This window comes from Candoia aspera, chromosome 2 (assembly GCF_035149785.1).
Source record: "Candoia aspera isolate rCanAsp1 chromosome 2, rCanAsp1.hap2, whole genome shotgun sequence".
Taxonomy (NCBI): Eukaryota; Metazoa; Chordata; class Lepidosauria; order Squamata; family Boidae; genus Candoia; species Candoia aspera.
The window spans coordinates 412,396-440,155 of record NC_086154.1 but is presented as its reverse complement, the minus strand read 5'-3'; the positions used below and the strand labels follow the sequence as shown (position 1 = coordinate 440,155).

Here is a 27,760-nt window from a genome sequence, read left to right as displayed (position 1 = left end):
CCTGCCAGGAGTCCATTTCACTTTTCTTCCTGGGCCCCAGAAATGGTGTGTTTGGCATTTTAGGATAAAAAGTCAATTTCCCAAGGTCTGGAAAAGGGAATTAGCAAGGCCGTATCCCCTGTCCTCGTGCGGTTTCTCTGGCTGTTTTGCTCCTTTTTATTCTTTATTATTTATTCAGAGTCATTTGGAGTCCAGCAACTTCTAAATCCAGCAAACAAGGAAATAAACAAGTAAAGGACACAAGCTAGAAATTATAATCATGATTCAGTGTTTAAACCAAGATATAAACCACAATCATATGGAATGATTTATGTACTTTTTCCTCTGCCTTGAGAAAAAGCTGATTCAAAGGCCAAGAAATATTCTTAAACCAATTTTTGGGGTCTGGGAGAAAAGCCCCCCTTGAAACCACCTTTTTCGTGAGAGGCTCAGCTTCACCTTTAGCCAAATCACTTCCGTCTTCATAGCTGGAAAGTTCCTGATTTGGGGGCAGAATTTTTTAAAAAAAATACAGACATTAAAATAGATTCAGGTGATAAGAAACACATCCAACGTTCATTAAAACCCGAAGCCATGCAGTGTTTAATATAGGATAGCCTGATTCTCTGCTCCAAATTTCTAGCACATTGCCCAAATTTTTGTAATTTTAATTTTTTGTCTAATAACGAAGTTATTTATTTATCAACTGATAGGGCTTCAGCGGCCAAGTATTGTGCAGATCAAGTGATTTAGCTGCACCTGTTGCCGTTTGGCCTTTTCAGGGAAATTATATTCCTTTGGTAAAACCTCAGGAACTGTTAATATTCCCGTTCGGAGCCCAAGTTTTCCAAAAACAATGTGTTACCTCAGAATTAAATATGTTTCTTCCATAAGAAATGTCTGTGTCTTAAATGTTGTTGCTCAATGAACCGCAACAAAGGAGCATCAACTTCCCATCTCCTAACTTCCCAGGGGGGCCACCTTTCTCAAGGGCTCCAGCACCTCCTTGCGGAGAGCCCTTGGGGGCCATCCAGGCAGGGGACCCCCTTGCGGAAACACACCGCCCCCTCCCCAGAGGACAGGAGAGGTCTCCAGGGTGAGGGGCAGAGAGGCCTTTCCCCTCCTGGCCAGGAAGGGTCCAGGCAGGGCTCCCCCACTGCAGACGAGAGTCCAAAGGAGCATGTCCTCGTGCATGGATCGGAAGCCCTGCTGAGCTCTGCAGTCCTGCCAGGCTGCAGGGAGACTTGGGGAATCTCTTTTGAGAGGGCTTGGACTACAACTCCCATCATGCCCCCCGGTATGGCCGACACTGTTCCAGCACTTGCAGCCCCAAAGCAGAAGCCCCCCAATTCCTGTCTCCCGGGCAGCCGTCCTGCCCTCCTCTGTGATGGCTGGGTGACCTGTTGCCTCCCTGCTTCAGGGCTCCTCAGACAGTTTGTGGTGCCACGGGGTGGCCTGCTTTTTGTTCTGGGTAGAGGACCCAGTCCTGACCCGATGCCCCCCGAGGAGAGGGACCCATCGGAGAGCCATGTCCGAGAGCCCCCTCAGAAGAGGGCCCGAGCGATCCTGCGGCCAGTGGCTTTGATCTTGGGGAAGGTCGCACTGACGTCCCTCTCCCTGGCCGCGGGGGTCCTGGGTGGGGGGGGCGGGGGGGCCATCTCCCCCGGGGCCCCTTTGGGCCGGAGCAGGAAGTCCACGCTGAAGCTGTTCATGGCGTAGAAGACGTTTGCCGTGGGGGGGAAGACCAGCTCTGCAGAAGGGGAGAGACAGGGAATGAAGGGGTGGCCCCTGGGAGGAACCCCGCCGGCCCAAAGGCCTCCCCAGATGCCCTCCAGCCCAGGCCCCCCACGCAGGTCGCCCTCTGCAGAGCCCGAGCTGCGCGATCTGCCCGAGGCCTCCGGAGGCCCTGTGCTCAGGGCCATAGGGCAGCCAACCCCAGCACACGGGACTCCTCCCAGTGAGGGAGCTTCTCCTGGGCTGGACTAGATGGCCTCAACGCCTCCTGCCAACTTGGGGGTTCGAGAACTTCACCCTGAATGGCTGAGAGCTGCAGTCTCATCCAGTTAAGCGGAGGACAAGCCACCCAGCGATGGTTAAGCGCCAGCCAAGCGTGAGAAATATCGGTGGATTCGGGGGGGGGGTTGGGGCCGCCACATGAGGAAGGAGTGTGTGGATGGAGGGACCATCTCACACGCAGAGGTGATTTGGGCTCCTGTTGGCAATATATTTACACAACATCTCTGTTCTGAAGGCCACGTTGGGGGGGGCGGTATTTCCTGCCGGGCACCTTCGTTCTGGGCTACTGGTGGGAAGGACCTTTGACCTATCCAGGAACAGCTGCTTGGACGAGAACGTGTGAATGTAACTAGTGTGCCAAACGCAGGCAAAAACTATCCCCTGTAACCCCCTCCATCGAAGGCTCACAGCTAAAGAGAGCCAGTTTGGTCTACTGCTTAAGGCAACAGGCTAGAAAACGGGTGTCGGAGAGTTCTAGTCCCCCCTTAGGCATGAAGGCCAGCTGGGTGACCCTGGGCCAGTCATTCCCTCTCAGCCCAGCCCACCTCATAGGGTGGTGGTTGTGAAAATAGGAGAAGGAAGGGGTATTAGGTATGTTCGCCACCTTGAATTAATTATAAAAATAATAAAGGCAGGCTAAAAATAAATAAAGTCGGGGGGGGGGAGAGCGTACTGAGATTTTGCTTTCTGGAATTGGATTTCCACTGGTTGCAGTATTCCAGGGACTCTCTTGCCCCCCTGGGTTTAACTTCCAAAAGGAGCATCGGGACCGGCCAGGGCACCCTCGCCAGGCCCTCCGGGACACCCAGTCCACTCTCCACCAACGCACCCACCCACCTCGGCCTTCTGGCAACAGCTGCACCAGCTCATAGCCGGGGGCCACTTTCTGGTTCTGGTTGTGCTTCTCCAGCACCTTCGCCACCACGGTGGGGGCCTTATCTTGGCTTGTTACCTGCGGAGGAGCAGAGAGAAAGGGGCTCAGCCAACCCACTGAGAGGGAAGGGACAGGCAGAGCTGCTGCCCAGCACTTGTCAAGCAAGATTCCAACCTTTCCATGCCTGATCAACCCTATTCAACACCACCAGACCTTCCAGGGGACTTCTAAGTGGGATGGAGGTGTTGCTGTTCAGAGGAAAGGCTCAGCACCACTTGCTAAAACCTGGATCTAAGCCAGGATTAATTTAAATGCAGACCGTTACAGAAGCCTTAACTGAGCTAAACTGCAAGCATTTGCTAATTAACTCAATCTGCATAAACCACTAACAATTGTACAAATGCTTATGATACGCAAGCACTTCCAGCCTTCTCTTCAGAAGAGGCATTCCCTCTGCAGGTGGGAGAGTGCCTCTTGGAAGACAGCGTCCTCAGCTTCTGCACTGTCGCTGAATCCTCTTATTCACTCTATTAACCAAACCATCCCTGGCTGATCAGCTCCAGTTCCTCACTTTCTAACCACAGACTGGGGGGGCCATGTCAACTTCACCCCCTCACCAGGATGCTCTTGTACAGGGTGCCGTTCTGCAGCGCCATGCTGACCCGGATGATGCGGCAGTCCGAGGGGGAGGTGCCCCCTGGCTCAGGGCCCTCGGGGAAGACGGCCCCGCAAGAGGCCGAGCGCCGGTGGCCCCTGATGAAGCTGCCCCCAGTGGCAGGGAGGGGGGCCAGGACATCCCCAGGGGAGGGCGGGGGCGACGTGTCCAGGGCTGAGACGGAGGGCCACTTGCTGTGCTGGGAGAGGAGAAAGGACATGAGGGACAAGGACGGAAGCAGGGGACCAGCGCTGTGTCCAGGGAAAGACCCCTGCCTGGTCCCAGGGGCTGAGCTGGACTGGCCGGGAAGGGCAGAGATTCACCAGGGGAAGGCGAAAGCTGCCTCTGGTCCTCCCTGCCCAGAAAGAGGGCTGAAGTCTCCGGCAGGAAACTGCCTCTGCGGGCCCAAGAGGGCCCCTTCCGTCCACAGCCGTGTCTCCATCTTGGGCTGGTAAAGCCCCCTGGGACCCCTCCCGCCCCTCAGGTTTCACTGGAGGTGCAGAGCTGGGAGTGCCCGGGATGCTTGCCCAGCTCTGCAGCCAACGGGCAGGACGAGGCCCCTGCAGTCACCTCCGAACAAAGGCACAAGAAGTGCTGGGAAGGGGCTCTTCTGAATCAGTCAGGTCCACACCCCCGTGGCTCTGTTTTGAAATAATACTGAGGACTAAAAACATGGGGGAACAAGCGGGCTCAGCCACTCCCGATCACGAGGTCGCACAAGCTGGACATGCCAGATTGTTCAGCGATCATCCCTCACCCCCACAGCACAAACAGGGGGGAAGAGCCCGGGGAGGGTCACTCCCGAGTCACCTGGAAAGCCCCCGGGGTGGTGGGGGAGGCAGCCGATGGCCCCAGCAGGTCAGGCCTGGTGTGGGGGAAACCAGGAGAGTCCCAGGGCAGCAGGGCACTCACTCCCAGCGAGGCGATCAAGCTGCAAAGGAAGCACGGGTCAGTGGGAAGTGGGGGCAGAAGCCCCAGAGACCCTCCCTCTGGGCCTTACTCTGCGCAGTGGGTGACCACCAAGGTGGGCTTGCTGGGCCTGGCAGGGGCCGCTCCCTCGGCGGGGGGCTCGATGGCACAAGACAGCTGGTAACTGGGGAAGACAGGTGGTGGTGAGCATGCAGCGGGTGAGGAGGTGGTTGGGCCTGGCCCCCAGGGCCCCCGCACCCACCTCCGGGCCTCGCTGAGGGGGGTCAGGCGCCGCAGCCACTGCTGGAGGGCCCGGTCGGGGGCCAACGCGTAGTTGCAGCACTTGGCCTGCAGGAGGCGCAGCCGGGTGAGGATCTCGAACTCCTGCAGGAGGAGAAGAAAGGGAAGCAGGCGCCCTTCCTGGGGGGGCAAGGGACCTCCCTTCCACCCTCACAGCACGTACCTTGCGGTGCTTCTCGAAGTTGATGTATCCGCTGCTCTGCAGAGAGAGAGAGCAAGGGGTGCCCAGTGAGCCCGCAGCCCCCAGCCCAACCCAAGGCTGCCCCCCCCCCGAGACCACACCACTTTCGGAGAACAACTGGGAGGCACGCAGGCCGTGGCCCCACAGGAGCTGCACCGTCTGGCTGACCCCGTTGCCTGCACGGAAAACCCCAGGATCCGTCGGTTAGTTGCAACCCCGTCTCCTGAGCAATTGCACAGCCATTTTGGGCACGTTCAGAAAGGTGGCACAATTTGAGAACCACCTCAGGCACCTAGTTGCAGGTGGGCCCCCCCGCCTTCCTCCGGTCTCCCCCTTTGCCTATCGCATTTTGTCCATCACGCTTCGCCAGATGAATTCCCACCTGCCACAGAGCTGTTAAAGGCAGAGTGAAACAGCAACCCTTCCTCAACCTGAGACACAAAAGCAGAGGGGCCCAAAGGCTGGCCGGATCTTGTTCCCCAGCCGGCCATCCTCTGGCTCCCATAATGCATAGCACCACCCAAGGGGGGGAAGGTGGCTGCAGGGTGCCCCCTCGGCTGCAGCCCGTCCCTCAATACCCAAGCCCCCTTGCTGGAGAGGAATGGGGGGCCTGAGGCGCCAGGCTTGAGTCCTGGAGACTCGCTCTTTGAGGGAGCCGAGCCCGCCCAGCCCAGGGGCAGCAGCGCAGCCTCCCCGGGGCCTCCACCCCCTGGCTCACCTGCACCCGGGCAGGAGCAGCCGCGTCCAGCATCACCAGGTCCTTGAGGAAGGTGCCCAGGTATGGGATCACACCCTGTAGGGACACCCACAGGTTAGGGCAGCTCGGCCCCCTGGCCCCCGCCCCCGAGACCAGCCCCACCCCCCTCACCAAGGGGCGCTGATCCGGCAGCCTCCGCTGATGCTTGCGCTGGGGGAGCTCGGCTCCTGCCCCTGCCCCTCCTCGTCCAGGGCAGCCTTCCTGGTGGGGCGAAACACCCAGATAAGCAGGGATTAACACCAAACAGGCAGAAAACAACACCCTAATCAAGGGACTGCCAAGGAGAAAACGGCACCCCAGCAACTGTATAGACACAGGGAGCAGGCTCCGCCCCCCCCCCCCGATGATGTGACCCGGTTCGGTAACACAATGTCTGCCAGCAAACGGCCGAGGCCAGAGAGCACGGGGGCTCCACGGTTCGACCCTGAGCCACAGATCCCCTTCTATTAGAAGCAGATTTATTCCCCCCCCATTCCTTCTCTTCCTGGAATTCCAGGGGCGCTGCACCTGCAGGGAAAATCCCAGCCCCCCTGCAGCTGTCCCGCCATCGCACCCCACACAGGCTGGGCAGAAGGGGGGGCCTGGGGGCCCTACCTGGAAGAGGAGCTGCCGACTTTGGCTGTAGTTATCCTGCTCCGAGCAAATGGCGCTGAGTTCCTCATAGCAATGGGCAGAATCCCTGCTGGTGGAGAAGACGCCTGATTTCCTTGACGGGGCACCCCACCCCAGCCCCCCAAGATTAAGTGGACCAGCTTGGTCCCACAGGGACGTTCAGGGCCACCACGGTGAGTTGAACGGCCCCTTGCTGAAAGCTGTGGCTCTCTGGGGCACAGAGCCGGCCCTCCGCTGCCCCTCTGCGGCTCTCGGGGGCGAAGGATTGGGGCCTTCCTGGAGTGGCACCCGCTTCCCAGAATGCTCTTCTCCTAGCCCTGTGCATGTGGGGCCTTTCGGCACCTCCTGAAAAGCACCCTGGCCCTTTCAAGGTTAACAATTAGAGTACGCTTACTCGCACAAACCAGCTTTACGTTATCGCAGCACCTTAATATTTATTTATTTACTATTTAATTTTTATTCCACCTATCTATCATCTATCTATCTATCTATCTATCCATCCATCCATCCATCCATCCATCCATCCATCCATCCATCAATCAAATTTATCACCGCCCATCTCCCAAAAGGGACTCTGGGCAGTTTATAATAAAACATAAGATAAAAATATAAAACCCTATAATACAAATACAATAAATATAATAAAAACTTTAATGGCTAAAAGTTCTTTATGATTTGCAGGCAGAGCTGGGTCCTTCTAAGAAACTAACCATCCCCAAGAATGGCTACGCTCCCTCCTGCCCCAGGCATGATGACAGAACCAGGTCTTTAGCTGTCTCCTAAAATCTGGGAGGGAGGGAGCCAACCTCACTTCCGGGGGAAGCATATTCCAAAGGGCAGGGGCTGTTGCAGAGAAGGCTGGCCTCCTGGGCCCCGCCAGATGGAATTCTCTTGCAGACGGGGTCCGTAGCTTGCCCTCCCTGCACGACCGGGTGGGACGGGCTGATGTGATGGGGAGGAGATGGTCCCTTAGGTAACCTGGACCCGTGCCATGTAGGGCTTTAAAGGTGATAACCAACACCTTGAATTGGACCCGGAAGCATACTGGCAACCAATGCAGCTCGTGGAGCAAAGGAGTGACGCGTGCTGATCTTGGGAAAGATTATTACTTTCATGAACGACTCAAGGCGGCGAGCATACCTAACATGTGTCCCAACCCCTCTGAGGAGATTATGCCCAACAAGCAGCATAACGGTATCTTAGAGAAACAAGGCCCCCGCCCCTTTTCAGCTGGGATCTCCTGCTTCCCCCACACCTCCATCTTGGCCGGGGCACCCCCAGCTGCCGAGCTGTGATTCTAGCCAGCCAGCCAGCCGCTTGGGGGGCAGGGCCCGTTTTCCTCTCGCCCTCCAGGCCTGGCATTCCACGCAGGGCAGGGAGCAAGGGGCAGTCCGCTACTCCTCCTGCCCCACCCACCCACCTGGACGTCTCCTCCCAGGTCCGCTTGAGCCGGTGCAAAGGCGTGGACTGCAGCGCGGAGACCACGGCATAGAGCGAGGAGAGGTTGCGCAGCACGAGGCATTCCTGCTGGGGGAGAGAGGCATTCTGGGTTCTGCTCCAGGAGGGCGCGCCGGGGGGGCAGAATCGGGACCCACCTCTGCCACACGGATCCACTTCTCCAGGAGCCGCGCTCGCTGGGTGGCCCGCAGACCCGTGTCCCACAGGCACGAAAAGATCACCGCATTGGCCACAAGGTTGAACTGGGCCACGGTGGCCCGGACAGTGGGGCAGTCCCCTTCGTGGCCCTTCTTGTCGCGCCGAGACCAGGCGGAGCCGAGGCACTCGTGGGGGACGAGGCGCAGGAAGAGGTCCTGTAGGGGAACGGCCAGAGAGGAGTCGCTCGGAGATCCCGGGGACCTGTCGTCATATCTCCCCCACCCAAAAACCACACAGCAAACACACAAGGAGAAAGAATGCTACTGCAATCTTTGCTTTCCTTTAGAGGGAGCGAGGCTCTAGTCCTCATGGTAGAAGCAAACCTCCAGAAAGAACATGGTCAACGCTAATCATCCAAAAGACCTCAACAGGACACCCCATGCTTATTGGGGGGAGAGAAAAATTTGGCCCTGTCCTAAGGTTTCCTGCCACATCGTGCATTTAAATCATTGAGTCTATTTCCAACACGCAGACGTCACCCTGCAGCCTCCATGCCCGATTCCGGCAGAACGGGGTCTAAGAGCGGGCAGGGGCTGGGCCCAGCGCCCCTTCCTCTTCTGAAACACCTTCCCGGAGGTTTCCAGGAAGCATGTTGCAGGCAGCGCTTCCATCGCATCATTGCGACCGCCATCTTGACTTTTTTGGCCCCCCAAAAATTGGAGTCGCCCCCTAAAACAAGATGATCCTCAGGTAAGAAAAAAACCCATAAGGAAGTGGAAAGTTACAGTCACATCAAGCCAAATGGAAGCCCCCCCCCAACGCACCTGCAATGCAGGGGAACTGGTGGTGGCGCTACCGAGTGTGCAGCACAAGCACCTGCCGATACTCCGAGGACAGAGGGCAGCTCACCCCGGCCCCCACAAGCTGGGCTAGGGCCTGGCTGCCCTGGACCCCACGTAAGACATCTGCCCCTTGGTGGGGCGCACCCCTCCCCCTTGGCGGTCCTCCTCCCCCTCCCCACGGCTCCGAAGCAAAGGGAGCCGGCCACAGCTTGAACGGGGATCCTTCTGCTGTGCCGCAAGACACAACCTGCTCCCACCCAGCCCTCCCACTCACGGCATCCTGTGCGGTGAGATGTGCAGCAATGTCCTCCGCCTGGAGTCCCAGGATGTAGTGGGGATCGGGGTCCCCGTCTGGGGCGGCCCCCTCCCCCCACCCGTCCTGGGCCACAGGAGGGTCTCTCCCCCTCGAGGCTTCTGGGAGGCTCTTCTCGGGCCCTGAGCCGGGGCCCCAGGCCCAGTGCAGCCAGCTTGCCACCTGTTCTCGCAGGCGGGGCTCCAGCCCCATAAAGTCCTGGGGGTAGCTGTCCAGCCAGGAGCACAGCAGCGAGGCCAAGGCCCTGCGGGAGGGGAGGCGGGAAGAGTGATCAGCGCTGGACCTGCTGGCCTCACAGAACCCACACCCAGCTGTGGGCAGTGTTGCAGAAAAACTGTCCGTCCCCCCAGCATGAGGCCTGACGGGAAGACCACAGGGAAGGAATGGCCTTCACAGACCACCCGGGAGGCGTGGCCCTGATATTTTGAGATACACTGCCCCTGAGGCCAGAGGTTCCACAGAGCTCTCAGGAAGAATAGCTGCTAGTCCAGCTCTTTCTCAAGTCCGCCTCAGACCCCTTGAAGGCCGCCCCACCTTTGGAATGTCACGGATGAGGGTGCAAAAGGCCACCCGACTGGGCAGAAGGGCAGCAGCAGCAGCGAGGGGTGCACAGGGGCAGGTCATGCCATGATTTCACACGCCACGTGCGCTGGCCTGGGTGCAAAATGGCGAGCCCAAGGACAGCACTCCCCTGGCGCACAGTGGCTTCCTCCGCTGACCAGCTCTGGCCTCCTGCAGACCCCAGCCAAGAATATGCGTGCAGGGCTAGAAGGGCAGAGCCTGAAGCAGCGGTGCCTCTGAGCATGGGAACGACAGCCGACCCAACACACGGCAGACGCCCCTTTTAAGTGCGGGGGGGGGTCCAGGGCCAGAAGAGGGAGACTCACCGGCGCAGTTCCTCCACCTCTCGGGGGCTGCGAGCATCTGACGCGGCCGCTGCCTGGAGCCTTCGGTGGGAAAGAAACAGGGGCCAGCTTCAAAAGCGAGGATGAGCAGAGCACTCCACCCCCCCACCCCCCCGCACTTCCAGACCCGAATCAGGGACCCAGCAGAGGCTGGAAGGGAGAGCCCCTATGGTGTCTTCACAACAGCCCTGTGAGGTGGGCCAGGCTGAGAGGAAGATGGTCCCCAAAAGAGCTGCCCAGCCTGGCTCTCTACTCCCCGCGGGCAGCACCTGTGGAATCCCACCTGCCGACCCCCGCGCCCCCGTGACGTTCGCCCCGCTTGCCCACCTCTCCAGGAGGATCCCCAGCACCGCCGGCGGCTCGGCGAAGGTCCGGTAGGTGGCCAGGAAAGCCGGCCGGTAGCCCGTGTCTCCCAGGGCCGGCGCCTCCAGCAGGTGCCGCACCAGTCGGGGCAGCGAGCCGGCCTTCAGCGCCCGGGACGGCGCGGCGGCGGGGCAGCTGGATCCCGCGGCGCCCTCCGGCGCCCGCGCGGTCACGGTGTAGACGACGCCGTCCTCCCCCTCCTCCCACGACGTCACCTGCGCCTGCGGGGGGGGCAGGCAGGGAGGAGCTGCAGTCGAGCGGGGGCCCCGCGACGCCGCGCCCCCCGCCCCGCGACCTACCTTGGCGGGCAGGCAGTACCAGCGCGTGCGCGTCGGCAGCGGCCCCTCCGCCGCGCCCCCCGGCTCCAGACAGCCCCCCAGGCGGAGGAAAACGTTCATCGGGGCGGGCGCCCGCGCTCGGCCCGCGTCCGAACGGCGCGGGCCCCCTTCGGGAGCGGGACCGGGACGAGGGGCCGCCGCCCAGCCTCGCCAACCTGCTGCGCCTTCCGCTTCGTCGGCGCGCGCCCGCCCGCCCAGCGGGACTTCCCCAAACCGGCCCGGCCGCATTCCAGCTCCGCGGCGCCACTGCCCGGCCCCCGCTGCCGCCCCGACGACGCCCCGCGCAGGGGGCCGCGGAGGAGCAGCCAGGGCGGGAGCGGACACTCCCGGCAGCCCCGCGCGCACCCCGCACGCCCGGGACCCTCGGGGCTCACCGGCTCAGCGCCCGGCTGGCGCGGCTGCTCGGGATCGGGGCTGCGGCTCCGGAAGGCGCTGAGCGTCACCGCGGCGGCCCCGTCCCCGTCCCGCAGAAGGCGCATCGAGCGGGTCAGCATCGGGATCCGCCGCGCCCCCCCGCGCCTCCGGGAAGGGGTCTCGGACCGGCGGCGGCGCTTCCCGCGAAGGAAGAAGCCTCTTCGCTTGGCCGCGCGGCGGCTCCGCCGTCCCGGCGCGTTTCCTCGCCCTGGTGGGCTCCCGGGCGGAAAGGGAGCCCCTCGGGGCGCGAGCGCCGCGAGGCGTCCGGGGGGACGGGACGGTGCGGGCCAGACAGCCCGGCGGCGAGCCGGGAGTCCCCGGAGCGGGCCGGGAGCGAAAGCCCGGGCGGACTGCTCCCCGGAGCCGGGCGAGCGAGAGGCGCCGGGGCGGCCCGGCGGGGGAGGCTCAAGCCCCGTAACGGGAAGTCGGCGCAGAGGCGGCCAGGGCCGGCTCAGACCGGGCCGCGCGAAACCGCGGAACCGGATCCCGGAAGAGGCCGGCTTGGGACGGAACGGACTCGGCCTTCGGGGCGCCCCTTTCCTGCCCCGTTAAGGCGGCGCGGAAGCCTCCGAAGCGCGGGACAAACGCCCAGCGCGGAACTAGCGGCGGTCTTTCGCCTGCCGCTTTCCTGGCGGCGATCGGAGTCACCGGACCCGCTGCTGCTGGAAGAGATGGGAGCTGTAGCCCAAGCGTGCGCGGCAAGCACCGACTCCGCCCCTCCAAGGCCAGTTTGGAACCGGCTCCGCCCCAGGGCCTACTTTCCCGAGAGGGGGGGGCGCCACCGGGAAGGAGGAGCTGATGCGCTTCGCTTCCTGCTCTGCTCCCCGCCGCGCAAAACTGCCTTCCCCTTTTTGCTTTCCAGCAGCCGGGAACGGGGCAGGGGTGGACCTACTTTGGGGATCAGTTGTCCCGGGCCTGGCGGTCTGCCGCGCTCACCCACCCACCAGCCAAAGGACGGCTGGATTAGAACCAGGCCCAGCAAGAGCCCTCAGGCAGAGCCACAGGCAGGGACGCCGCTGCTGCACTCTGTCCCCACCGGAAGTCACCCCCAGCACTGGGGGCCTGGTGCAGCCATGGCAAAGGCAGGGGCTTGGAGCTGCCCTGCCCTGCCCCGCCCCGCCCAGCCTGAACCAGAGAAGACTGGTCGCTGGTATCCGCTCAGCGTCCCTCTTGGGGGAGGGGGGGATGGGCAGTAGCAAGATTTCAGAAATAAAATATGCCGCTCCTGAGTCTGACTAGTGCACCCATTGGCCCAGCCAGGGCCACCTGGACCTTTGCAGCGAAGGTCCAGTCCTGCATTGTCCACACTTGATGGGAGACCACCTGGGAGCCGCAGGGCATGCCCCTTCAGCACTGCTGCCAAGGGAGCGATGCGGGTGCCAGGCCCCGCCCTGCCCCGCCCCGCCCCCTGTAAAGAGAACAGTGCAAGAGAGCTGGGAGTAGAACATTTATTTGCATGAAGGGTTTACTTCTTCTTTGAGACGCCCACGGTTCTGCCACGGCGGCCGGTGGTCTTGGTGTGCTGGCCACGCACACGGAGGCTGGGGAGAAGAGCAGGTGGCCAATGAGCAAGGGGGCGGGGAGGGGTCCCCCGGGCCATCCACTCCACCCGCCCCCTTCAGGAACCCGAACGGAAGGGACCGGGGCAGATGGCTGCGCACCATCTTGCTGAGCCACAGCCCCAGCTTCCCTGGCGGGCCCCCTGAAACTTGGCCTTCCCCCACTCACCCCCAGAAGTGGCGCAGGCCCCGGTGGGCTCGGATCTTTTTCAGGCGCTCCAAATCCTCGCGCAGCTTGTTGTCCAGCCCGTTGGCCAAGACCTGTAAGGAGGGAAAGAAGGGTCAGCGAAGGGGCCGCCCCAAGACACACTTCCTCTCAGGCCATCAGGCCCCCGCAGCCAATCTAAGGCCCCCAGGGACTCCAGCCGGGACCCCCACCCAGCCTCTGCACACTGGCACAGGCAGCTCCAAGGCCCTCCAGCTCTCGGCTCCGCGAGCCCCCCACCCCAGCAAAGGCCTGGACCCTCACCTGGCTGTATTTCCCGTCCTTGACGTCCTTCTGCCTATTGAGGAACCAGTCGGGGATCTTGTACTGCCGGGGGTTCTGCATGATGGTGATGACCCGCTCGACCTGGGAGGACCAAGAGGGTCACACAGGGGGTGGCCAACTGTACCGGCACGAGGCTGGCGGGTGGCCTGACCCGAGACAAACTGATGACCAATCTGGCACTATTTGGACCGACTTACTAGCCAGGCCCCCCCACAGGCACACTGCCCCCCCCCCGGCAATGAGGCCTTGCACCTGCCCGCTGAGATGGGGAGCAGCCTTCCCAAGCCGCGTCTGGTGCACACTGGAGAACCAGCCAGAGAACGCTGCAAACGATGCGTGGAACAGCCTGGGCTCGATGATTTCTGCCTCGGCTTCCAGGGCAAAGACGAGACCCTGCTTTGGGGTTCTGCCCACAGAGGAGAGGGCGAGGCGTAGAACCATAGGAGTTGGACAGGACCTCAGGCCATCAAACCCGACTTCTGCACGCTGCAGGACCCCTAAGCCCCCTGGATAGGATAGGGAGCTCTCCTGCCTTTGCTGGGAAACCTCCAGCAAGGATGATCAGGGCCCTCGCTTGCTGCGGCCCAAGAGCAGGACACACCATGGTTTCCCAAGACACCCCCCCCACTGCTGGCTCCTTCCCTCAGAAATCCAGTCCTTCTCACCTCATCCTCTGTGAGCTCCCCAGCCCGCTTAGTCAGGTCGATGTCCGCTTTCCGCAGTACCACGTGAGCGTAGCGCCTGCCCACGCCCTGCAGAGAAAAGGCATCTGAGAGGCCCGAAAGCCACTGGCCGCCCAGAGGGAATCCCCAAGGGTGCAAGGCCCTCCTGGGAGGCCTCACCCTGCCGCAGGTGCCTCAAGGGCGCTGGCTGGCACGATGCGCTTAAGCAACCGAAATTGCCCGTCTTATGGACTTGCACCACTTGGTGAGTTCAGACGGGGTCAAAGGTGAGATGTAGACCAGGGGTTTTTTGGATCTGAGGGGAAATGGGGGCTCCGTAACAGCTTTTCCACCTCAGATCCAAAGGGCAGCGCACCCGCAATTAAAGCTGAGCCGATGCAGCCCATTTATAACCGACCTGCCTTGCGCAATCCTGGCCAGGTTCTCTGATGCTCTCAAAACTAAACTAGCAAATGCCCCGGAGCCCACCAGTGCTGGTAGCCCCACAAGGACATCTGTGCTTGTGCAGGCTGGAAAGAGTTATGAGACTGGATCAACACCCCAAAGGTGGGCCCAAACGGGCATCGAAGGCCAAGGCTCTCCCTGGGCTGCCTGCGGCTCAGATCTGGTTTCAGGGCGGCCGGCCTGGCCAGGGCAGAACCGACTGCAAGGGCCCCCCCAGGACCTGGGAGCCCAAAGGTCACAGCCTTAAGGGAGGCACCATCTGCCTGCGGGGGAAGCAGCAAAAAGGAAGTGCAAACCCCTCGTAGACAGACTTCCTAAACCTTCCTGGTTTCCAGCGCCTTTTCCGCGGCATTAAGCCCGACTAGCACGACCCTGCAGGGCCTTGGTACGTGAGGCTGCCTGGGCGCCGCGCAGGCTTTGGCAAGAATTGCCGGAGGACGCCAGCCCCCGAGCTGCACCTGCGGGACCCCCAGCCCGGCTCAGCCCCGCGCTTCCCCATCTTCTCGCGCAACTCGGTGTGGGGCTGCAGAGGCTAAAAACCAGCACCCTCCGCCTCCCCAGGCGCCCCCGCCAGCCATCAGCCCCGCCGCCCCGGGCAGCTCCGGCCCCGCCCCTCCCGCACCTTGATGGCGGTGATGGCGAAGGCGATCTTCCGCCGCCCATCTATGTTCGTGTTGAGGACTCGCAGGATATGCTGGAATTTCTCCGGGATCACGAGAGACTTCGAGGGAGAAGAGGGAGGCGGGTGAGAAATGGCACGGGAGCGGTTTGGAGGAGGGTCCTCGCCGCCCCGAGCCCTGCCCTGCCGCCCCTCTCCGCTGCCAGCCCCCGAGCAGGCGGCTCCCGGAGACGCGGGGACCCCGCCAGGCCCTCGCCTGCGCCCAGGAAAGAGACGGACGCGGGCCGGGCATCGCGGCGGACTGGTCGGCCCTCAGCGTCGCCCTGGGGGACGCAGGCTGTGCCCACTCGCCCAGGCAGAAATTCAACCGGTACGTTGGAATTCAAGCGCAAAGCGTGACGCTCGCCCCGTGGCCCCCGCAGGCGGAGCCCCCCCTCGGCACCCGCCGAGCCCCCTCCCGACCCGCCGAGCCGGTCCCCGCAGCGGATGGCGGCGGATGCGCGGCCGCCACGACCCACCATGGCGGCGCGCCGGTAGTCCTCTCTCTCGACTCGGCCGGAAAAGGAAGCGGCGCAGCGCGAGAGGCCCGACGTCGGCCCCGCCCCCGCGGCGAACCGAGGTTACTGACATTTCCGGTGTGCGACCATAGAGATAGAGACGGGTGAGCGCCACTCGCCGGAGCTGCTTTAGATTAAGGCGATTTTCCTCCCACTGGGCCTTCATCATAGAGAGAAAAAAGCAGGGAGGCGCCATGGGGAGGCTTTAGACGTATAATTCTATCTGCACGGCCGAGGGACGACGTGTGCCTGCCCTACGGTGTCCGGGAAGGAAACGGGAAACCATAAAGAAAAGTTCCGCCTTGATTAACAGTTGGAAGCGCCTTCGCGCCCGCTTTTTTGTCTTTTCTCGTCGCAGCCGGAAGGAAGCCTCAGTGACTCCGGCCGGGGAGGCTAACGTCCCCGCAAAGGTTTCTGGGAGATGCAGTCCCTCGGGGCCGGGTTTAGCGCTGACCGGTAGTTCACTTCCGCAGCCCGGAAGTGGTCCAGGCCGGGGAAGGCGTCAGCGAAGTGATGGCGTCCGCGGCCGAGCTGGAGGAGGCGGAGCGGTGCCCGCAGGGGCAGCTCGGCCCGGGGGACCTGGAGGAGGAGGAGGTGGGTGCTTCCGGTCTGTCTCCCCACTTCCTGTGGGGGGACTCTCTCTGTCTCGCTCGCCTGCCTGGGCGGCGGGGGATGAAGGCCGCCCGCCCTCATCCTCCCCCCGTCACGCTGCGGCCACGCCCCCTGCGCCCCCGGGACCTTTGACCCCGAGCCTTCCCTGGCGGGACCTCCAGGCTCCACCGCCCCGCCCGTCGCGGTCCCTGGCGGACGGCTGCCTGCCGCTTTCGGGGTCATGGGGGCGTTGCACCGGCGGAGTCGGAGGCGCGTTCCCTTCTGGCGGACGCTCCTCGCTCGCCGGGCTTCTCTGCACGGTTCCCCGGCGGGCCCTGCTGCTCGAGGCGCCGGTGGCCGGTCTCCCTCCTGCAAACCCTGACGCCTGGTCGGAGGCCGCGGAGCAGCGACCCTGCCGGGGAGGTCGGGGGCTGAGCCAGCCGCCCTCACAAGGGCCCGGTCCAGGGAGACGCGTATGCGCGTTGCGGCTGCTCCTGTGCCCCGGCCGGCCTGCGGTTGGTGCCCTGCGCCCGAGGGGCCGCCGCGAGGAGTGGGTGGCCGTTCTTGCGTGACGTTTGCTTATTTATTATTAGATTTATCCACCTCCCAGTCTTCTTCAATGACGACTCCGGGCTGGCCGGCTTTGCGGTGCTCGGCCTGACCCACCCCTGGCCTTTCCTCAGCCCCTCCCTGGGTGGAGGGAGACTGTGCCCCTCCCTGCCTCAGGGCAGGAGGGAAGGAACAGCACGGGCTGCTTTCCTCCTGGCCCGGTGCACTACATGGCCCATCCTTCCCCACTGAACGGAACCTCCCGGACCTTGTGTGCTCGGACCTTCTTTGCAAACCCCCTAGACCGCCCTTGCTGTTGCACGCAGCCCCCCAGAGGAGCAAGTGGTGCTGCAGAAGGCACTGTGTCCACCTTGAACCCCCCGCCTGTGTCTTCCCCACGGGCTTCCCGCCTTGTGGGGGAGTCTGAGGCCTTTCCCATCAAAGTAGGGGCTGCCCTGCTGGACCCCCCAACCGAGGGCATAACAGGGTCCTTGGGTGTGTCCCTCAGGGCCAGAGCGACGAGGCGCTGCCCCTCAACCTGGGAGAGCTTGACCTGACCTCCGAAGAGTTCATTCTGGATGAAGTGGACAGTAAGCTGGGAAGACTTTTGGGGGAGGCTCCTCCCCCAATCTGCCCCTGCAGCCTCCCTAGAGCTGGGCCTGTGGTGGTTTTCATTTGGGGAGGGGGCAGCCTGATGCTTCTTTGCCCCAAAAGGCAGAGCTGGGAAAGGGGATTCACACCAGCCCAGTCACTCTCGGGTGGAAACGTGGGTGCCCGGGAGAGGCCGCAGTGACATTGCATCCATCGCAGTGTCTGATATGCCACCGCCCCCCCCCCCCGGAAACACGCGTATGCAAAAAGCATCTGGTCCTACTTCTCCCCGAAAGGTTCTGCTGTGGAAGTGCCATTCCCAGCATTCCCAGCTAGGAGCTGCCAGGGCCCAATGCCCCCCCCCACGGTTTGGCAAGGGGGGTTCTTGCTGGTGCTGCTGAGGAAGAGGGAGGGACCGCAGCCCCTCCACAGCCCCTCGGGTGGCCCAACTGGAGGCCAGAAGCCTTTCCCCCCAGCCGGCTTGTTTTTCTCTCTTTCAGTCCACATCCAAGCCAACCTGGAAGACGCGCTCGTGCAGGAGGCCCTGAAGACGGTGGGGAGGCCAGAAGCCAGCCTGGCAGAGCCTGGGCTCAGGGGCAGGGGGGCTCGGGGCAGCGGATGGGCTTCCCTCCCATCACTTCTCTCTCTCTGCCTTTGCAGGGGGTGGACCTCCGGCAGTACTCCAAGCAGGTGGAGCAGGAGCTGCAGCAGATTGAAAATGCCTCCATCAAGGACTGTATCCACCGCCAGGCTGGGGAGGGGGAGCCGCCCCTGCGCCCTCCCTTCCCCTTGAGGGTGGCTGGTGCCAGGGGAGCCCCTGGATTCCAGGCCAACCCCCCTTGCCCCCCGGTCCGCTGTGGTCCTTAGCAGGCACCCCAGACATTAAGGAGAGCAAGAACATCGCCTCCCTGCACACCCAGATCACAGCCTGCGACGCCGTCCTGGAGGTGAGCCACAGAGCCTCGCATTTCCTCCCCCCTTCGGAGACCTGCTCCGTTTCCTGCTCAGAGGAAGCGATGGCGCCTGGGGGGGATTGTGCCTTTGAGGGCTAGTGTACTCGCCCCAGGATTACCAAACCCTCTGGCCACGGTTACATTACGTAAGACGTCCTGGGGTGGCTTGACTCGGTGGCTGTTCAGCCCAGCTGACTTTGAGGGTGACCTCCAAAGAGTAAGATGGATTGATCCTGATTAGGGTTTGGAGGGGAGACCACCAGGAAGTCCAGGGCAGAAGGCAGGGACGTCCCTCTGAGCCCCTTCTCCTGAGAGCCTCCCGGGGAAGGGCAGCAGAACTGCAGCTCCCTGATCCAGGGGTCTTTTGTCACAGAGGGCTCCCCCCCGCCCCCAGAATCACGGAGGGCAGCTCCTCCTCCACAGCATCTGCCACAAGCCGGAGGTATTGCCCGTCACGGCCTCCTTGTTCGCCCAGTGGCAGAAGGTGTGTGATGACACTCCCTGACCCCCCCATGTCCCCTCGCTGACAGACTCACTGTCACGTGAAACCAGAAGCGATCCTGTCGGATAACGATTCTCACAAAGGCTCTCAGCAAGATTTACCGAGAAAAAAGAAACAGGGTCACAAGAATTACAGAGGTGTGGAAAAGTAAGCACCTCCCATTGAAACGTTCGACTTTTTAAACACATTTCAACATAAGTTTATTTCACTAGAAGAGAATCCTTGTAGCTCAGGGTTGAACCGTGCAGTCCCTGGTGCTCTCCGAGCCCGGCTGTTTCCTTGCAGACGTTTCATTGCCGGGCTAGGCAGCCTCTTCAGCGCGAAGAGGGAGTTTGGGGGTTGCTCCCTGTGTCTATGCAGCAGCTGCCGTGCTGGTGTTTGGGGGGTATCTCCTTGGTATTTCCTTGATGAGGGTGTTTTCTGCCTGATTGTCCCTCTGGTGGGAATCCCTGCTTATCTGGGTGGTGATTGCTGGAGAGGATGTCTTTTGGACCTTTTGTTTTCTTCTTAACTCTTTATTGTCTCTTTTGAATGCTGTTTAAATGTGGTGTATTTATTTATTTTATTTATTGTTCAAATTTTGTTACCGCCCATCTCCCCTAAAAGAGGGACTCTGGGCGGTTTATCTCTATGTATGTACTGATGACTGACTGGTGTGAATGCCAGGCTTCCAGGAATTCCCTAGTGTTTTGGGATTTGGCTTGGTCTGGGATGCTCACAGTTTCCAGTTGATTTGATACATCTTCAGGGTGAGAAGGGAGTGGGCCTTGCTCCCTGTTTATATGCAGCGGTTGCCCTGCCAGTGTTGGTGGGGGTGTTGTCCTCTCCTTGGCAGTTCCTTGATTGGGCTGCTTGGTTATTGACTGAGTTAATAGTTCCTTGATTAGAACGGTATGTACTGTGATGACATAACCAGTATCAGGTATCATTTATATCTTGTAGTCCGTTGTGTAATTTAAATAAACATAAACGTAAATTGTCTATGTGGACAAAGTAACTACTCTCCTATATTTTTTCACTACATCAAATACCTAAAATTAGAAGTGGATTCAAACGGTTAGAACATCATTAGAGATGATCTGGGAGGAACCTGTCTTACTGACCCCTCAGACATTTAGTTTGATTTGCTCTTTGTTGTTGAAGTGGCTGGTGTCACCATGCCTAGATCGAAAGAGCTCTGAGGCCCTCAGAAAGAAGGTTATAGATGCCTCTGAGTCTGGGAAGAGATTGAGAAAGATCGCCAAACAGTTGGACATCAGTCTGCCCACTTGCCCAGGCCAGGCTGTCCCAGCGAGTTCAGCCTAAGCAGAACTCCACAAGATGCTTAAAGAGTCGCCGAGAACCCTGGAATTTCATGCTGTGACCTGTGGGGAGCTCTCCCCACTACAGACATCAAAGCACAGGAGTCAGCCATTGGAAAGCAGGAGCACACTTAAGACCTACGTGGGAGATGTGCTGTCCAGAAAGAGCATCAGGGCAAGACTAAAGTTTGCTCATGAAGCCTACGCAAAGACCAGAACTTCAGGAGCAAGGTGCTCTGGACGGACGAGGCAGGGATAAGAGTTATCTGGCCGCAGTGCCAGGAGACACATTTAGCAAAAGCCAAAGACAACATTTCACCAGAAGAACTGGACGCCAACTAACGCTACGGTTTGGGGCTGCTCTGCTGCATCAGGGCCTGGGCAGCTCACCGCCATACCCATCACTGTGAGTTCTCCATTGCACCAGAGGGCGCTTGAGGATAGTGTTGGAGGATTGAAGCGCAGCTGGAAGTGGACCTTGCAACATGACCGCAACCCTAAAAGTTCCAGTAAATCCATCAAGGAACGGCTGGGAAAAGAGAAGTGGAGAGTTTGGAACGGCCGAGTCAAAGCCCAGCTCTAAATCCCACCAAGATGCTGTGGGTGACTCAAAACAGGCTGTGCATGCAAGGAACCCCTCCATCACACCGCTGGAAAAATTCTGCATGGAGGAGGGGGAAATATTCCTCCCAGCCGATGTCAGAAACTGGGAGACAGTTATAACAGACACTTGCTTGAGGTTGTTTCTGCCAAAGGGGTAATATCAGGGACTAGATCCGAGGACACATCTGTCAAGTTTTTGTTGAATAAATGATTGCAGTCAGTTTTTCATAGTTTTTTGTTTAATCGCCGTTTATATACTCTGGAATGAAGATAAATGTTGGTACATCCACATGTGTTACAAAGAAAATGAAAAACTTTACAGGGGCTGTACTTACTGTCGGAGGGTCATCCCCGAAGCAGTACTTAATAGCTTCTGGAACACCTCCACTGCCTTGGGTTGTATATGTGGGGGGGGGGGGGAACAATCTGTTGCCTAGGAATGGAGAGAGAACAAGCAGAGGCAGAGGGAATGGTTGTGGCGACTCCCTTATCTAAAGTAACACCATCTTGAAGGGCAGAGCCTGGGAACGAAGCTGTAAAACAGAGATGTGGCAAGCATTCAATTTCAAAAGGGAGGTAGGAAAACCCAACGGACTTAAGGCGGGGGGCAAGGGAATCTGGCTCACTAGTGACTCTGCAGGAGAATGGGCTGCATCTCCATGAAATACCTTTCCTATATCCCAACAGACTTGTAGTGAAGCTTATTAACATTGAGGTATCTGGACCTACGGTCCTCACACTTATTTTTCACACGGCTGTACGTCGATTGCACTATTTCCCCTCTACAATTCAGTGTATTGCAAAGCACATGGGGGGGGGATCTTCTCCCTGTTTCTCCGCAAATCTGCAACGTGTGTGTTGGGTCTCGTGTCCAATATCATAGGAGTTTCCAGTGGCTGTTCACACAACGGTCTCTGACCCTTTTTCATTCTAGGAACTCCCCATCACCAGTGCAGAAATTTATAGAGCGATTTCTGTTGCCTGGACATTAATGGCCTCTCTTTCTGGCTGTGCCCGTCCAGCCCCCCCTCCCCATGCTGTACTGAGGGCTCCCCTTCCTCTTCCCAGCGCATGGAGGCCATGCTGAGCTCCTTCCAGTCGGACCTGAGCAGCATCAGCTGTGAGATCCAGACCCTGCAGGAGCAGTCGGTCGCCATGAATGTTCGGCTGCGCAACCGCCAAGCTGTCCGCGGGCGCCTCTCCCAGCTGGTGGATGAGCTGGTGGTGCCCAATGTCATGATCAGGTCTGGCAGGGTGGAGGATGGCAGAGGGCACAGGATCTGGGGGAAGGGAGAGCACAGAAGTCCGGGGGGTGAGCGGGAGCCTTGAAAGATGGGGGCCAATTGATGTTTCTCCCTGTCCTGTCATCAGCACCATCCTGGAGATGCCGGTCACTGACCAGGCCTTCCTGGAGCAGCTGCACGAGCTGAACAACAAGATCAACGCCGTCAAGGAGCAGGCCTTCCGCGAGACCATGGCGTGCACGGACGTGGCTGACATCTTGGACAAGCTGAAGACCAAGGTGAGCAGGGCACCTGGCCAGGGCCACAAGGTGGCAAGGGCCATAGTGCTGAGGCTTGGAGGCTGGATGTGGCCTGCTTTGGCAGCACGCAGAGCAGCAGGCCCTTCAACTGTGTGGATGTCAGCCCTCCAAAGCAGACCAAACTTGGAAACCAAAGACTTCCCGCTCCCTCCCTTTATCTTTGTGAGAACTAGGGAGGGTCATGTCTGACACGCTTTGCCAGGTTACCGTTCCGTTCCAGCCTGGACTCGGATTTCTTTTATCTGACCTCTGTCTTGGTGGCGGCTCTTCCTCCTGTTCCTCGAGGTTGTTCCTTCTGCCTGTTACAGCAGATGGGTCCGCCGTTCTCCCCCAGCAGTGAGGTTCTCGCTGCAGCATTGTCAGGGAAATGGGGGGAAAGGGGTTCAGACTTGAGGCCTGGTGCCTGGCCTTTGGCTAGAGGTGCCCACATGGGTTGTTCTCCTTCCCCAGGCAGTGGCCAAGATCCGAGAGTTCATCCTGCAGAAGATCTACTCCTTCCGCAAACCTATGACCAACTACCAGATCCCCCAGAATGCTCTGCTCAAGTACAGGTAGGAAGCTGATCCAGGCAGCTGCAAGACTCCCAGCATGGCCTGAGCTCCTGGGGAGTGGTCTTGGGCTCCCAGAATCCTTTGCTTTGTGCAGGATTCCAGCCCACCTTGCATTGGGCAACCAGGGAGGAGCTGCACGGCCTTTCCTAGCAGACTTTCCTGCTGGGTTTGGGGACAGCAAATTGGGATGTCTCCCTTCTTCTGTGGGGTGGGGTGGGGACAAGTCAAGCTCCCCCGGCTCCTCCTCTTGGGCAGGTTTTTCTACCAGTTCCTTCTGGGCCATGAGCGGATCATCGCCAAAGAGGTTCGCGACGAGTACGTGGACACCATGAGCAAGATCTACCTCAGCTACTTCAAGTCCTACACCAGCCGCCTGATGAAGCTCCAGGTGAGGGACCCAGGGAGGGGAGCTGGCCTCCCCCCGGCCGGTGTTGGGGCAGGGCCTCCCGCCCCACCCCACCCCTCCCTCCACAGCCCCCCCATGCCGAGCTGAGCCTCGTTTTCTGTCTCCCGAACCTGCAGTATGAGGAAGTGGCTGAGAAGGACGACCTCATGGGAGTGGAGGACACAGGCAAGAAGGATATCCTTTTCTCCTGGGGGCCCAAGGAGGCGGCGGGGTCGGACCGGCACCCAAACGGGGTTTGCAGGCAGCTTGGCCTGTGTGGTCCCCGCCATCCGTGCCCCTGCTGGCTTGCATTTGGGGCTGCCCCCCATTCCCAGCAGGGAGGGGGGAGATGTACCCTGAGCCGGGGAAGGGCTGGGTGGCCCTTACAGTCACGGGTGGCCCTTGACTCCCACCGGCCACGCTTCTTCTCCAAGCCCTCCCTCCGCAGCCGCAACACCGTCTTCACGCTGGGGAACCGGGGGAACGTGATCAGCAGCGCTGAGCTGGAGGGCCCCATCATCGTTCCGCACTCAGCACAGAAGAGCGACATCCGCGTAAGCAAGGCCCTGCACAGCTCCCGAGGTCGGTCCGCGGGGCTTCCTTGGCCGGCCTCCAGAAGCGGAGCTGAGTCAAACCTGGTTGGGGCCTGGGTGGGAGGCTCCCAGGAGAGCCCAGAACATTGGCTAAATGTGCCCCCCAGGAAAGGGACAGCAAGCCACTTCTGCGAGGCTGGGCTCCCCTTCCTTAACCTTCTTTCCGCATGGCTGTGTTTCCGCGTCCTTTCAGGCCCTTTGGTTTATGTAGACGAGTCTCCTGCAACGCAGGGCCCTCCAGACTGGCAGGTCTTCGGCCCCCACAAGCAGAGCCTTGCTGGGAATGAGGGTAGTTGTCCAGGGGATGGTGCACCCGACTGGCCATCCTTGTGTCCGTTCCATTTGGGGTCCACTTGCTTTTACCGTCTGATGGGAAGTCACGTGGAGGAACGGACTGTCATTGAGGGGGTGTGTGGTGGAAGCTGGGCCCCGGGAGAGCAACGGGTTCCCGAGGCCCCGCCCCAACAGTCCTGCCGGTGTTGCCTCCCCCTGCGCAGTTTCCCTTCGAGTCGCTTTTCCGGAGCCAACACTACGCCCTGCTGGATAACAGCTGCCGCGAATACCTCTTCCTATGCGACTTCTTCCTGGTGGCCGGGACGCCTGCCCTGGACCTCTTTCACGCTGTCATGGGCAAGACCCTGGCCCTGTTCCTCGTGAGCATCTGCGGCTGCTTTGGGGGGGGGGTGGCTAGACCAGGACGGCTCCCTCTCTCGGGTGGGGGGGTCGAAGTTCTGCCTGTTTTTTGTTGATGAGGAACTTAAAAAATAGGCAGCGCTTTGGTCACACCCCACGGACACCCCCAACCCAGGGATGTACCTGGCCAGATCCTTCCGGCCTCAGGGTCTTCTGCCGGCCAAGCTGCATCCTGCTCCAGAGGGGCTCTGCAGTCCAAGGGTGTAAAAAGCTCCAGGAGGGAAGGGCCGGCAGGTGGGGACCCCAGCTGTGCTTCCCGTCTCTCTTCCCCCCCTCACAGAAGCACATGGACGCCTACGTGAGCGACTGCTACGACAGCATCGCCATCTTCCTGTGCATCCACATCGTCCTGCGCTTCAAGGCCATCGTGGCCAAGCGCAACGTCCCGGCCATCGACAAGTGAGCCCGGCCTGCTCTCCTGTGCCCCGCCCCGCCTCCTTCCCGTGGGCAGCGGGTGCCTCCTTGGCCAGTGGGGACCGGTGGGGGCCGGCGAGGTGTCCTGCAGCCCATCTTCTCTCTGGGTAATGCTCCCGCTCTGCCCCCCAGGTACTGGGACACGTTGCTGGAGCTGCTCTGGCCGCGATTTGAGCATATTCTGGAGCTGAACATCCACAGCATCCAGAACACGGACCCCCAGAAGCTGGGCTTCCTCGACACACGGCCCCACTACGTGCGTGTGCACGTGCAGGGGAGTGAAGGGGCACTTCCCCTCGGGGAGGGAGACGTGAGCAGGCACTCCTGCTTGGGGCGGGGCGAGTTTCTCCCCTGCAGGTGAAGGGCTGAAAGTGGGGGGCTGGCTGGACAGCAGGTGCAGCTCCCCAACAGCCGGAGGCCTTTGGCCACTGGGGATTGAAGAGGTCCTGGGGATGGGCTGGGGCAGCCCCAGAGGAGGGTCTGGCAGAAAGCAGGGACGCCTGGACGCCTGCCTGCCTGCGCTTTGCCTGGCAGGGGCTTCCATGACTGGGTCTGGATGGCCCTAACCCTGCTGCTGTGCTCTGCCCCCCCCCCCCGTCTGCAGATCACCCGCCGGTACGCAGAGTTCTCCTCGGCCATCGTCAGCATCAACCAGACCTTCCCCGATGAGCGGACCTTGGCCCTGCTGGGGCAGCTCCAGGTGGGCCGTCTGCGGGGCGTGGAGCCGAGGGAGCCCCACGGGCAGACAGTGGCTGAGGGCCAGAGAGGTGGGGGCTGCCCCTCCCCAGACAGGTGGAAAAGCAGGCTGGTTTCTTTCAGCTCTGCAGCTGCTTGCGCTGCACGTTTGCCCGGTGGGGTAGTGGAACCTCCTTTCCTGCTTCTGGCGTGCTGGATTGTCATCTGGCCAGGGGCTGGAGCGCGGGGTTCTCCCGGGCGGTTGGGGGCCGGGCAGACGCCGCTGCCTCTGATTCGCTCCCACACCCTGCCTCTCCTTGCTTGTCTTGCTCCTCGCTGGCCCCTGCCTGGCCCTCGGGGGGGTCTCTTGCACTTCCTGGCATTGGGGGGCTCCGCTAGAGGTGTGGGTGGGCCTGTCCTCTGACACTGCTGGTTTCCTCCTGCCCCCCCCCCCCAGACCGAAGTGGAGAACTTTGTCCTGCGTGTGGCGGCTGAATTCTCCTCCCGCACGGAGCAGCTCATCTTCCTCATCAACAACTACGACATGATGCTGGGCGTCCTGATGGTGCGCAGCCGCCAAGGGGGGTGCCGGGGGGGCAGAAGGGCAAAGGCTCCCCACTCACTCCCCCCTTGTCCTCCGCAGGAGCGAGCTGTGGAGGAGAGCAAAGAAGCGGAAGGTTTCCAGCAGCTGCTGAATGCCCGGACTCAGGTGGGTCTGGGGGGGGGTTGCAGCTGCCATGCTCAGGAGCCCCCCCACCCAAGAAGCCAGAGGGGTCTCCAGCCACATCCCTGGAGCCAAAGGTCCCACCTTCCCCTCCCCTGCGGCTACCGAGAAGAGGAGTTTCAAGTGTGCTGGTCGCCTTCACACAAGACACTGACCCAGGGCAGGGACAGGCCACTCCCCACAGAGCTGGCTTAGATTCAGCGGTGGCTCTTTCTCGCTGAGCCCGGCTAGCAGCGCGTCGGGCAAGGCCGGGAAATGCGTAACTTCCGTCGCCCTTGAAGCCCCCAGCGGCCACCGCGAGGCAGGTGCCCTCGGCTGGGGGCGGGGAGGGGGCCCCCTGCCCCGGGATGGGCCTTGCCAGGGTCCCTCTGCCACAGCTGAGCTTGGCCCCCTTCCCTCGGCAGGAGTTCATCGAGGAGCTCCTGGCCCCCGGGTTCGGGGGCATGATCGCCTTCGTGAAGGAGGTGGAGGGGCTGGCCGAGCGGGGCCAGCTGGAGCGTCTGCAAGGGGAGGAGGGTGAGTCGGGCGCGGAGTCGGCCAGCCTGGGGGCAGGGGAGGCAGGCCTGCAACTAGGGTCTGTGTCACCGGGGGCAAACATGGATTCCATGTCCCCCCCCATAATAGAACATTCAGTATACCAATACTATTTTGTCATTTTGGCTCCCCCCCCAGCACGGCACCCCAGGCACATGCCCCACCTCCACCCCAGTTGTGGCTTTGGGGGGAGGGGGGCCTAGGCTCTGGCTCACGCTCCCGCCTTGCCCTGCAGCCCGGGTGACGCAGCTGGTGCGCGGCTTTGCCGCCACATGGAAGGCGGCCGTGGAGGCCCTGAGCCAGGACGTGATGCGCTCCTTCACCAACTTCAGGAACGGCACCACCATCATCCAGGTGGGGGGGCACCGACAGGGGTGGGGGAGGCGGGGCTGGGGAGCGCCAGCTCTTCCTCACCATCCCTCGGGGCTGCCTGCCTGCCTGCAGGGGGCGCTGACACAGCTGATCCAGTACTACCACCGCTTCCACAAGGTCCTGGCACTGCCCCCCCTCAAGGCGCTGCCCGCCCGGTCGGAGCTCATCAACATCCACCACCTGATGGTCGAGGTGAAGAAGCACCGGCCCAACTTCTGAGGGGCCTCGGCCCCTTTCTCTTTGTACTGATGTTAATAAACTCTCCTGTGACTCAAAGGCCTCCCTGGAACTGAGGGGGGGGTGGGGCTGCCGGGAGGGGGGCCAGGCTCACCCACACTTCCACCCCCAGTGCCCGGGTCAGGTCTGGCCCTACAAGCTACATCGGCACACGGGGCTCGGTTGGGGCCGACCTTGCCAGGGTTTGGTTTGTGAGTGCGTCACACAAGTCCAGAAACCGGGTTCCCGAGAGAGTCTGGATGTAGCGACTGGCAAACAGATCCAGCTCAGCAGGCTGTGCAGGTGTAGTCGCAGTATGTGTGATGGATTACAAGGTTTTGGGTGCCAGATACTCCGTTTTCCTGCCCAGAGGGGTGACGAGGGAGAGAAACCAAGGAGAAAGCCACCGCAGTTTTTGCTGGCCTCGGCCCCTCTGCCCCCCCATGGGCTTCTGGCTGTTGTGGTGCACCGCTCCTCCCCCAAGGCCACCCCTGCCTGCCTCCCCCTCCCCGATGCACAGCCACCCTCTCTGCCCCCCCACGCCCTTCCCTCCTGTGGGAGCCG

The 27,760-nt window shown here is 61.1% G+C and overlaps 4 protein-coding genes across 6 annotated transcripts in view; 1 reads left to right on the top strand and 3 right to left on the bottom strand.

Annotated features, from left to right (window-relative positions):
• Positions 1-385: 385 nt before the first annotated feature.
• Positions 386-11,596, bottom strand: RGL2 (ral guanine nucleotide dissociation stimulator like 2). 2 transcript variants are annotated; one of them, XM_063291203.1, is made up of 16 exons: positions 11,015-11,596; positions 10,267-10,523; positions 9,922-9,981; positions 8,996-9,278; positions 7,879-8,094; positions 7,704-7,807; positions 6,266-6,353; positions 5,783-5,872; positions 5,633-5,707; positions 4,897-4,932; positions 4,696-4,817; positions 4,525-4,617; positions 4,335-4,455; positions 3,487-3,723; positions 2,833-2,947; positions 386-1,729 (listed from the first exon to the last, which is right to left on the bottom strand). In XM_063291203.1, the coding sequence occupies exons 1-16, from the start codon at positions 11,132-11,134 to the stop codon at positions 1,524-1,526; spliced, it is 2,223 nt and encodes a 740-aa protein (XP_063147273.1). In that variant the 5' UTR covers positions 11,135-11,596; the 3' UTR covers positions 386-1,523. The 2 variants fall into 2 exon arrangements, with proteins under 2 accessions (XP_063147273.1, XP_063147271.1); XM_063291201.1 differs by having other exon boundaries at positions 390-1,729; positions 6,266-6,350; positions 11,015-11,201.
• Positions 11,597-12,501: 905 nt separating this feature from the next.
• On the bottom strand, positions 12,502-15,465 carry RPS18 (ribosomal protein S18). Its single transcript, XM_063296144.1, has 6 exons — positions 15,368-15,465; positions 14,853-14,951; positions 13,769-13,855; positions 13,083-13,184; positions 12,783-12,874; positions 12,502-12,595 (listed from the first exon to the last, which is right to left on the bottom strand). Exons 1-6 carry the CDS (start codon positions 15,368-15,370, stop codon positions 12,520-12,522), a joined length of 459 nt encoding a protein of 152 aa, XP_063152214.1. The 5' UTR covers positions 15,371-15,465; the 3' UTR covers positions 12,502-12,519.
• Positions 15,466-15,871: 406 nt separating this feature from the next.
• On the top strand, positions 15,872-27,261 carry VPS52 (VPS52 subunit of GARP complex). Its single transcript, XM_063296020.1, has 20 exons — positions 15,872-16,000; positions 17,055-17,136; positions 17,638-17,690; positions 17,798-17,873; positions 18,017-18,084; positions 21,565-21,740; positions 21,868-22,018; positions 22,490-22,590; positions 22,846-22,978; positions 23,113-23,170; positions 23,396-23,529; positions 24,066-24,221; positions 24,542-24,660; positions 24,808-24,931; positions 25,280-25,375; positions 25,808-25,915; positions 25,994-26,059; positions 26,479-26,590; positions 26,844-26,962; positions 27,053-27,261. The coding sequence occupies exons 1-20, from the start codon at positions 15,920-15,922 to the stop codon at positions 27,197-27,199; spliced, it is 2,160 nt and encodes a 719-aa protein (XP_063152090.1). The 5' UTR covers positions 15,872-15,919; the 3' UTR covers positions 27,200-27,261.
• RXRB (retinoid X receptor beta) overlaps positions 25,697-27,760 on the bottom strand; it is a 64,646-nt gene continuing 62,582 nt past the window's right edge. For both annotated transcript variants that reach the window (XM_063296079.1, XM_063296080.1), the window contains exon 11: positions 25,697-25,713. The gene's annotated coding sequence lies outside the window, so the exon portion shown is untranslated. The remainder of the gene's footprint in view (positions 25,714-27,760) is intronic.

Coding starts and splice junctions, on each gene's coding strand:
- RGL2 (XM_063291203.1), bottom strand. CDS start 11,134: ATGCTGACCCGCTCGATGCGCCTTCTGCGGGACGGGGACGGGGCCGCC. Junction 7,808..7,878: donor AGTGGATCCGTGTGGCAGAG/GTGGGTCCCGAT, acceptor CTCCCCCAGCAG/GAATGCCTCGTGCTGCGCAA. Junction 4,618..4,695: donor CCCCTCAGCGAGGCCCGGAG/GTGGGTGCGGGG, acceptor TGTCTTCCCCAG/TTACCAGCTGTCTTGTGCCA.
- RPS18 (XM_063296144.1), bottom strand. Junction 13,185..13,768: donor GGGAGCTCACAGAGGATGAG/GTGAGAAGGACT, acceptor TGGTCCTCCCAG/GTCGAGCGGGTCATCACCAT. Junction 12,875..13,082: donor AGGACGGGAAATACAGCCAG/GTGAGGGTCCAG, acceptor CCCTCCTTACAG/GTCTTGGCCAACGGGCTGGA.
- VPS52 (XM_063296020.1), top strand. CDS start 15,920: ATGGCGTCCGCGGCCGAGCTGGAGGAGGCGGAGCGGTGCCCGCAGGGG. Junction 22,019..22,489: donor TGGACAAGCTGAAGACCAAG/GTGAGCAGGGCA, acceptor CTCCTTCCCCAG/GCAGTGGCCAAGATCCGAGA. Junction 24,222..24,541: donor AGACCCTGGCCCTGTTCCTC/GTGAGCATCTGC, acceptor CCCCCCTCACAG/AAGCACATGGACGCCTACGT.